Source organism: Oncorhynchus masou, chromosome 21 (assembly GCF_036934945.1).
Source record: "Oncorhynchus masou masou isolate Uvic2021 chromosome 21, UVic_Omas_1.1, whole genome shotgun sequence".
Classification (NCBI taxonomy): Eukaryota; Metazoa; Chordata; class Actinopteri; order Salmoniformes; family Salmonidae; genus Oncorhynchus; species Oncorhynchus masou.
Window position 1 is genome coordinate 35,129,874 of NC_088232.1, and position 11,122 is coordinate 35,140,995.

The window sequence follows — 11,122 nt, forward strand, 5'->3', positions numbered from 1 at the left end:
AAATCGTCTACTTAAGCGTCATTCATTGATCAGGTATGATACAAGCTTATATAGGGTGCTAGAGAGACACCTAAGAAGAGAACAGATGTTAAAAGGGCTTTACAATACTTGGATCTTATTCTGCAAGCTAATGCTTCTATTTATAGCTAATCTCATTAGCTGCTTCTGTGGTATCACACTATGTGACACTCAGGGATATAATGGGAGCTCCGTTTTCACACATGGTTAAAAAGAGACTGCAGGCTTGCTGTTTGCCTTACTTTCCTGACAGTGGAGAGCAATGAAGCAAACAGTGATATACATACAGTACTTCAAAGAGAGTAAACATGTATTTTTCAAACACTACTATCACACCAACATCCATGGTGGAATTGCAAGATCTCAAGCAAAGCATTTTTACAGGATATACTCAAATCAACTCACAAGTTTGGACATTGGACAGCCAGTGTCACTGTCAATCTATGTATAACCAGGGAACATAATGTAAGAGCTTTCAACATCCTGTGAATGGGGGAAAAATCGTTTGCCGTTTCTGTGTTATGTAAACTATCCTCTGAAATACAATGAAAGGATGGAATAATGAATGAATGAAGTAATTCATGAATTAATGAATTGTTGAATTATTTGATATGTCTGTGTCTTTTATGTGACTCATGATTATTAGATACCATTTTCAGTAAATCAAACGACTACAAGATTGCAAATACAGTAGGCTACATTGTACATTACTTCCAGTGACACCACAAGTAAAGATTAAACTACACACTTAATAAATCCCCTCTCATCAAAACAGTTGTGATGCTCAAAATCAATTCAGACAGTAGAGGAGAGTTGGGTAAATTGAGACATTTTCTTCCCATTCAGCATTACTCCGTCAATAGAAATAGTATTATTGTCTGACAAAGCTATCCACATATATTTCCCTGGAATAATCAGAATTAATTTAAACATTTCAGTTTTGAAAACATAGCTTGTCCAAAAAAAAGTGGTCTCTCGGCATACCTGGGGTAAGTTGTGCCAAGAGACCACTTTTTTAGTCTTTTAATCATTTTAACCGAAAGATTGCTGGATCGAATCCCCGAGCTGACAAGGTAAAAATCTGCCGTTCTGCCCCTGAACAAGGCAGTTAACCCACTGTTCCCTGGTAGGCCGTCAATGTAAATAAGAACTTGATCTTAACTGCCTTGCCTAGTTAAATAAAGGTTAAATAAAATAAAAAATGTCTAAACATTTTAGAAACAAGGATCCTGAAACCTCTAACACAATACAATAATTTGACTTCGTGCAAATATTTTTGGGGACCCAATTTGCTTAACTCTTTTTCCATGCCATGTGGTTTCTTCCTTCACAGACTCCATGAAATGATGACCTCATCCTAAATATTTGGTCAAGTTATTAATTTTGTTTATGGTTTCCTAGAAACAGTGGTGGCTCAATTTACGCATTTGGCTCAATTTTCACCACTCTCCCCTACAGATCACTCATATAATCCCATGTTATTGTTTGTCAGTGTCTGTTCGTCAAATATGTTGTTATAGCAACATTGTAACGTTCGAAAACAGGATTTCAGAGAATGTTTTGTGCTCGATAAGGTTTCTAATTGGTCGGCTTGTACTTTTAGTACGACCTCTTCTATGATATCATTGGTCAGCAACGTCTTGGTCTGACATCCCGCCACAACACATACACGTGTCTGTCTGTACACCAATATACTGTTGTAGTAGTACTGCACATTGGTTGATAGACACACCAAACTGATTGTACAGATATAAATTGCGGTGAGAGATACTAGGTCTATGCATCAGCTCTTTTACATTTATCAACATCTTTGGGTAGGCTATGATAGGGTTATTACGCATTAGCAAGACTATTCGAAACGCCTAGGAAAAACCATGGTCGGCAAAATGCATTTATAGCGTGTAGTTCAGCGGTCTCATGCTTCGGAATGCATCTACAAAGGAGAGTGAGCTCCACCGGTAACATCGTATAACAGCTCCCACTGGCCACAGACCTCAATTAAACGTCTATTCCACTTTGGTTCAACGTGGAAACAACTTTGATTCAACCAGTGTGTGCCCAGCGGGCTATTTCTTGACAGAAGAAAATAGGCAATACTTTACATATTCTCTTACATATTACCTGCACCTGACCAACTAACCATAATGAAGCTACTGGACATTACTGTATCAGAAAAACCCAGCCTGTGGATATTCGGATATGGCTCATTAGTCTGGAAACCAGACTTCAAATACAAGAGAAACTACGTCGGCTATATCAAAGGATTTAGTAGACGCTTCTGGCATGGGGACAATTTTCATCGAGGAGACAAAGACTTGGTAAGTCTTTACCTTCAGAAATACAATCAGTGTATTTGCTGCTGCTGTAGACAGACATAATATTATCTCAGATCAAACTGTTGAGCTTCAGAAGGTGGGAAGTCAAATGAAAAGTCAAATAAAAAATGTCTGATTTGTGTTGCAAACATATTGGTTATGGAAATGTCAACATACATAAAGGTCTGGCATGGCCACAAATACCTAGTCTGATAGGCTCACGTGTAGTAGGCTTGTCTAGCCTAAGTAGAAATTAATTGGTAAAACAATGCTGACTGTGCATTGATCCTCATGTGCTCTATTAATCTCTGTGCTTATCTCTATGGTCCTTATCCTCCACAGCCAGGTAGAGTGGTGACTTTAGTGGAAGATCATGATGTAAGTGGCTTTGTTTCAAAATAACCCAGAACACACCTACAGCTCACATTTGTTTTGATCCTGTCTACCATGAATAAGTACTGTACTTTGTGTTGTAAAATACATTGACACTGGCAGTGGCGGGGGGGAGGGTCATAACATATTGAACCTTAATCGATGCAAGGTGTAACGCTCGAAGAGTGATGGGTGTGGAGTCAGGCGCAGAGAGCAGAGGATTCGGGAAAAAATGCTTTAATGTCCAACAGAAAAACGTACAACGGGTGACGCCGAACAAAGGCATAATACACTCTACCCAAGTATAAACTAGTACCCCACCGGACAGCGAAAAAACCCAACAATAATAAGGAACACCTCTTGACATAACAGTAACAAGCCCCCACAAACACAGGCGGGCTAACCGAACTTAAATAACCTCAACCCAAAAACCCCAACAAGGAACAGGTGAAACCAATTAGACAACGAAAAGGGGAAAAGGGGATCAGTGGCAGCTAGTAGACCAGCGACGACGACCGCCAAGCGCCACACGAACGCGAAGGGGAGCTACCTTAGTTGATATTCATGACAGTACCACCCCCCCCACCCCCCACGTGTGGCTCCCGCAGCGCGCCGACACCGGGCCTCGAGGACCACCCGGAGGGCGAGGCGCAGGGCGATCCGAATGGAGGCGATGGAACTCCCTCAGCATAGATGGATCCAATATGTCCCCCACCGGGACTCAGCACCTCTGAGACTCTGCACCCACTCCTCCACTGCAGGACCCTCAGTCTGGCTCTGATGCCATGGTGCCAGGACCGGCTGGTACCCCAACACGCACTGAAATGGTGACATGTTGGTAGAGGAGTGGCGTAGTGAGTTCTGGGCCATTTCAGCCCAGGGGACGTATCTCGCCCACTCCCACGGCCGGTCCTGGCAATACGACCGCAGAAACGTACCCACCTCCTGGTTCACTCTCTCCACCTGCCCATTACTCTCCGGGTGATACCCCGAGGTCAGGCTGACCGAGACTCCCAGACGTTTCATAAACGCCTTCCAAACTCAGGATGTGAACTGGGGACCCTGATCAGAAACGATGTCCTCGGGCACCCCGTAGTGCCGGAAGACGTGGGTGAACAGAGCCTCCGCAGTCTGTAGGGCCGTAGGGAGACCGGGCAACGGGATAAGATGGCAGGACTTAGAGAACCGATCCACAACGACCAGGATCGTCGTATTTCCCTGAGACGGGGGAAGATCAGTGAGAAAGTCCACCGATATATGGGACCACTGCCGTTGTGGAACGGGGAGGGGTTGTAACTTCGCACATCCTTAACTAAGGTGGGCCACCAGTACTTCCCCCTAAGACCCTGCACTGTCCTCAAAATTCCTGGGTGAACAGCAAGCGGCACGTACCTACGACCCTCCGGGCACTGTGGAGGCGCAGGTTCCTCCCTTAGCGCCCACTCGATGTCCTCGTCCACCTCCCATACTACCGGTGCCACCAGCCTAGCCACTGGATTGATGGGAGTAGGATCGATGGACCGGTCCTCGGTGTCGTAGAGACGGGACAGCGCGTCAGCCTTAGTGTTGAGGGAACCTGGTCTATACGAGATCGTGAATCTAAATCTGGTGAAATACATGGCCCACCTTGCCTGACGATGATTCAGTCTCCTAGCTGCTTGGATATACTCCAGGTTACGTTGGTCAGTCCAGATGAGGAAAGGGTGCTTAGCCCCCTTGAGCCAGTGTCTCCACACCTTTAGGGCCTTAACTACAGCCAACAATCCCTGTCCCCCACATTATAGTTTTGCTCCGCCGGCCTGAGCTTCTTCGAAAAAAAGGCACAGGGGCGGAGCTTCGGTGGCGTACCCGAGTGCTGTGAGAGCACGGCTCCAACCCCAGCCTCGGATGCGTCCACCTCCACTATGAACGCCAAAGAGGGGTCCGGATGCGCCAACACTGGCACGTCGGTGAACAGCGCCTTCAAACGACGAAAAGCTCCGTCTGCCTCTGCCGACCACTGCAAATGCACAGGTCCCCCCTTCAGCAGTGAGGTAATGGGAGCCGCCACCTGACCAAAACCCCGGATAAACCTCCGGTAGTAATTGGAAAACCTTAAGAACCGCTGCACCTCCTTTACCGTGGTCGGAGTCGGCCAATTACGCACGGCCTTGACGCGGTCACACTCCATCACCACCCACGAGGTGGAAATGCGATAACCCAGGAAAAAAAACGGCTTGTTTGGAAAACTCACATTTCTCCACCTGCACGTACAGGTCATGCTCCAGCAGTCGCCCAAGAACCTTGCACAACAGAGACACATGCGCGGCGCATGTGGCGGAGTAGAATAAGATATCATCAATATACACCACCACACCCTGTCTGTGCAGGTCCCTGAGAATCTCGTCGACGAAGGATTGAAAGACGGCTGGAGCATTCTTTAACCCGTACGGCATGACGAGGTACTCATAATGGCCAGATGTGGTACTAAACGCGGTTTTCCACTCATCTCCCTCCCGAATAAGCACCAGATTATACGCTCTCCTGAGGTCCAGTTTCGTGAAGAACCGCGCCCCGTGAAATGATTCCACCGCCGTAGCGATGAGAGGTAGTGGGTAACTAAAATCCACCGTGATGGAATTGAGACCTCGATAATCAATGCACGGACGCCAACCACCCTCCTTTTTCTTCACAAAAAAGAAACTCTCGGAGACGGGTGACATGGAGGGCCGAATGTACCCCTGTCCCAGAGCTTCCTTGACATATGTCTCCATAGCCAACGTCTCCTCCTGGGACAAAGGATACACATGATTCTTGGGCAGTGCAGCGTTTACCTGGAGGTTTATCACGCAATCCCCCTGTCGATGGGGTGGTAATTGGGTCGCCTTCTTTTTACTGAAGGCGATAGCCAAATCGGCATACTCAGTGGGAATGCGCATGGTGGAAACCTGGTCTGGACTCTCCACCGTCGTCGCATCGATGAAAACTCCTAAACACCTGCCTGAACACTCATCAGACCACCCCGACCGGAAGTGTGCCCTCTCCGGCCACAGCTGGTGCAGAAGGAGCCTCCTCCTCCGGTCTCCCTAGATGCAGCCCCCCCTAGCTCAATATGTATGGTAGCGGGAGGGCCAGGAGGTGGAACAGACAGGACCCTTTCAGAACGTCCGCGAACAGCCAGCAGATTGTCTAGCCGTATCGACAGGTCTATGAGCTCGTCCAGGGTGAGCGTAGTGTCCCGACAAGCCAGCTCCCTGCAGACGTCCTCTCTCAGGCTACACCTGTAATGGTCTATCAGGGCCCTGTCGTTCTACCCCGCTCCAGTGACCAAGGTCCGGAACTCCAGCGCGAAGTCTTGTGCGCTCCTCGTCCCCTGCCTGAGATGGAACAATCTCTCACCCATCGCTCAGCCCTCCGGAGGGTGATCGAACACAGCCCGAAAACGGCGGGTGAACTCCGGGTAGTGGGCCCTCGCCGAGTCGGGCCCATTCCAGACGGCATTGGCACACTCCAGGGATCTACCCGTCAAGCAAGAGACGAGGACACTCACGCCCTCCTCGTCCGAGGGAGCCGGCCGAACGGTGGCCAGGTAAAGATCGAGTTGGAGCAGGAATCCCTGGCACCCCACTGCCGCTCCATCGTACTCCCTCGGAGGCGTCATACGCAGGGCGCTGGTGCCGGATATCGCTGGAGGAGATGGTAGCGTTGCAGGTGGGAGGCTTGGAGGGGAAGTAGGGAGACCACTCCTCTCCCAGCGGTCCATCCTCTCCATCATCTGATCCAGCGCTGATCCGATGCGATGGAGGATGGACGTGTGATGAAGGACACACTCCTCCATCGCAGGGAGAGGGGTGGTCGCTGCTCCTGCTGACTCCATACTTTTGGTGCGGGCTTCTGTAATTCTCGAAGAGTGATGGGTGTGGAGTCAGGCGCAGAGAGCAGAGGATTCGGGAAAAAACGTACAATGGGTGACGCCGAACACAGGCGTAATACACTCTACCCAAGTACAAACTGGTACCCCACCGGACAGCGGAAAAACCCAACAATAATCAGGAACACCTCTTGACATAACAGTAACAAGCCCGCACAAACACAGGCGGGCTAACCGAACTTAAATAACCCCAACCCAAAAAACCCAACAAGGAACAGGTGAAACCAATTAGACAAAACCAAACGAAAAGGGGAAAAAGGGATCGGTGGCAGCTAGTCGACCGGCGACGACGAGCGCCGAGTGGCACCCGAACGGGAAGGGGAGCCACCTTCGGTGATATTCGTGACACAAGGTGTATTTTTTGGTTCAACACATTAAATGTTTGAGCTTAGGTTTTGTACATTTCTCTGATCAAATAAATCATACATCAATTTCAAAACACCTGTTACAGTTTTTGGATTCAAGGTCAGGATTTGATATAAGGATTTTAGCATACATCTGTAAATTCACTTGAAAGTGGCATCCAGAGTGCAAATTATACTGTGATATTAGAGGGGTCTCTATTTTTTATGGGCTTTATAGTAAAGACATGTAATTGAACTTTGACCTTTTAATGTGTCATGAACACAACCAGCCATTATGTTTTTATCTGATTGTCAAACAAATCACTTCAAAAAGTAGATTAAAGGAGAAGCTCACTATTTTACAACTTGATGTTAGATGGTCCCTCACCCTGAAAGTAGTCTATGGGTCAAGGAGAAACTGTAGTCAATGGTTCAGTTTTCTTTTATTAACAGCCATTACAAACTTCAGCTAACTTTAGCCACCACACACCTAACAATCAATGGAAGTGATGGGGGCATGTGACCATGTTTTTTTTTAATGGCCAACGTACCACCTTAAGTACCATCAAACCAAATAGGGAGTTGATTTGAATTGATTTCAGGTGATTTGGACATACATTTTTTTAAACATCCAGCACTTCCATTGATTGTTAGCTTGTGTTGGCTAAAGTTAGTTGAAGTTTGTAGTGGCTGTTTAAAGAAAACTGATCAATGGATTACAGTTTCTCTTGGCCCATAGACTATTTTCAGAGTGAGGAACCATCTAACATCAAGTTGTAAAATAGTGAACTACTCCTTGAAGTAGGTTACCTGCGCATGTTCATCTACTCCAAAATAAGTCCAGCATCTGAACAGTGCACTGTGCACCTGCAATTTGAATAGACGGACATCTATTACAAACACCGTAAGTGGAATGATATTCAGCCTACAAAGTGGTGTGTATTCAGTATTCAGCGAGGCTTCCCCAAAAATGTATGATTTCTCATTGTGTCTATCTATGTTTAATAATTGTCCTTCATTTCGCGAGAGGCAGAAAATATTTCACCAGAGAAAGCATCTGAGCGAGGCAAACAGCACCCCTCTTTCTTAGTATCTGTAGCCCATGTATCTGATGCTATTTGGCCAAAAATAATAACACTTCATACTCTTTTTGGCCATAGAGCATTAGATACACGGGCTTCACGTGCTAAGACAGAGGGTTGCTGTTTCGCTGGCTCATATACTTTCTCAGGTGATATTGATGTCTTGCTGTAGGTGCGTGTCTTAGTCAAAATTATCAATATATTCTATATATTCAATCTGATTACCTACTTCTCCTGCCCCAGTCTAACATCCATCTCTTCTTACGGCAGGCTTGCACCTGGGGGGTAGCCTACGAGGTCACCGACTCCCAAATGGACGAGTCTCTGCAGTATCTGAATGTGAGAGAGGCTGTGCTGGGGGGCTACGCCACCAAGATGGTGGAGTTCACTCCCAGAGAGAAGTGCCAAGGGTCTCTGCTTGCCCTGGTCTACATCGCCACCTCTGACAACCCCATATATCTTGGGCCTGCCACTCCCACAGAGATAGCTTCTCAGATTGCCATCTGCAGAGGCAACACGGGCCACAACATAGAGTACCTCCTTCGCCTGGCTGAGTTCATGAGGCTGTACTGTCCTGAGGTAGAGGATGACCATCTCTTCTCCATAGAGGCAGCCGCCCTGGCTCTGCTCATCTGAACTACCAGGGCCAGTGATACCAGTGATACTCACATAAGACCAACGATACGACCACTCAATGCTACGACACGCGCAACCCTACTTGTTAATATGATCAATGTGAAGACAATGACAATATGAAGAGAGTGCGAGTCACTATAACTCATAAAAAGGGTCAACATGTCATGATCACTGTTTTTGTTGTCCATTGTTTGTGACATTGAAATGTTTTAGGTTAATGGGCAATGAGATTACAAGTACGGTGCCTTATGTTTCTCTACAAGGTGTGTAAAGGGAAATCTGAAATTCTTATATTTCCTGCAATCTTGTGCAAAAATGGTGACAGAATTCACCTTAACCTTTCCCAGTAACTTGGTTAGTAAGGACTATGTTTGTACACAAATCTGCTTTCTAGTATAGCCATGAACAGCATTTATTGTATACTTTGATTACATATCAAAGAATAACTTAATCATACAGTAGTCTTGCATTGCGTACAAGACTCCTAGGGTCTTTTACTATGACGACATAGAGGCTGGCTGACAGAAGAATGTACTCATATAAAACAGAAAATGTAACCTTTACCTCAGTGGCATACCACAGTTTCACCTTAACATTACACCATGCAGTCTGAGATTATTAAAGCTATATAACAACATCCTACCTTTTCCCAGCAACAAGAGATATGTCTTATGTAGAGAAATTGGGAGCCTATCTAAATGAAGGAAGCTAGTGATTTGAACAACTATGAAGAGACTCTATCTTTCAATTTCCTGATGCAGAATCAGACTCCTTATCCATTAGGCCACACAGTCTATGATTATTAAATCTACATAACAATGTCCGAACTTTTCCAGGCAACAAGAGACATGTCTTATTTAGGGAAATTGGGAACCTGTCTAAATAAGTAAAGCTAGTGAAATTAAAAGACCATGAAGGAACTCGAAACCTCAATCTTCTAATTCAAATTCCGACATCTTATCCATTAGGCCACTCAGTCTAATTCTACACAGTGCCTTCGGAAAGTATTCAGACCCCTTGACTTTTTCCACATTTTGTTCCAGTACAGTGTTATTCTAGAGTTGATTAAATAGTTTTTTTCCCCTCATCAACCTACACACAATACCCCATAACGACAAAGCAAAAAATGGTTTCTAGAAATGGTTGCAAATGTATTAAACATAAAAAATGGAAATATTTAATTTACATAAGTATTCAGACCCTTTACTCAGTACTTTGTTGAAGCACCTTTGGCAGCGATAACCGCTTAGAATCTTCTTGGGTATGATGCTACAAGCTTGGCCCACTTGTATTTGGGGAGTTTCTCCCAATCTTCTCTGCAGATCCTCTCAAGCTCTGTCAGGTTGGATGGGGAGCGTTGCTCCACAGCTATTTTCGATTGGGTTCAAGTCTGGGCTCTGGCTGGGCCACTCAAGGACATTTAGAGACTTGTCCCGGAACCATTCCTGTGTTGTTTTGGCTGTGTTCTTAGGGTCGTTGTCCTGTTGAAGGTGAACCTTCGCCCCGGTCTGAGGTCCTGAGCGCTCTGGAGCAGGTTTTTTATCAAGGAGCTCTCTGTACTTTGCGCCGTTCATCTTTGCCTCAATCCTGACTCGTCTCCTGCTGCTGAAAATCATCTCTACAGCATAATGCTGCCACCACCATGCTTCACCATAGTGACGGTGCCAGTTTTCCTCCAGACGTGAAGCTTGGCATTCAAGCCAAAGTTCAATCTTGGTTTCATCAGACCAGAGAATCTTGTTTTGGCAAACTCCAAGCGGGCTGTCTTGTGCCTTTAACTGAGGAGTGGCTTCCATCTGGCCATTCTAACATAAAGGCCTGATTGGTGGAGAGCTTCAGATATGGTTGTCCTTCTGGAAGGTTCCCCATCTCCACAGAGGAACACTAGAGCTCTGTCAGAGTGACCATCGGGTTCTTGGTCACCTCCCTGACCAAGGCCCTTCTCTACCGATTGCTCAACTTGGTCGGGCGGCCAGCTCTAGGAAGAGTCTTGATGGTTCCAAACTTCTTCCATTTAAGAATGATGGGGGCCACTGTGTTCTTGGGGACCTTCAATGCTGCAGACATTTTTGGTACTCTTCCCCAGATCTCTACGGACAATTCCTTCAACCTCATGGCTTGGGTTTTGCTCTGACATGCACTGTGTCTTTCCAAATCATGCCAATCAATTAAATTTACCACAGGTTGACTCCAATCAAGTTGTAGATGATGAATGGAAACAGGATGCACCTGAGCTCAATTTTGAGTTTCATAGCAAAGGTTCTGAATACTTATGTAAATATGTTTTATTTTTTACTTTCAATACATTTGCAAAATGTCTTAAAACTGGTTGTCACTTTGTCATTATGGCGTATCGTGTGTAGATTGATAAGGGAAAAAATGTACTAAATCCATTTTAGAATAAGACTGTAACGTAACAAATTGTGGAAAAAGTCAAGGGGTTTG

At 45.9% G+C, this 11,122-nt stretch overlaps 1 protein-coding gene across 1 annotated transcript; it reads left to right on the forward strand.

Moving 5' to 3' along the window:
- The first annotated feature begins 2,162 nt into the window (after positions 1-2,162).
- Positions 2,163-9,070, forward strand: LOC135507395 (glutathione-specific gamma-glutamylcyclotransferase 1-like). Its single transcript, XM_064926943.1, has 3 exons — positions 2,163-2,336; positions 2,676-2,711; positions 8,312-9,070. The coding sequence occupies exons 1-3, from the start codon at positions 2,163-2,165 to the stop codon at positions 8,675-8,677; spliced, it is 576 nt and encodes a 191-aa protein (XP_064783015.1). The 3' UTR covers positions 8,678-9,070.
- Positions 9,071-11,122: the final 2,052 nt, after the last annotated feature.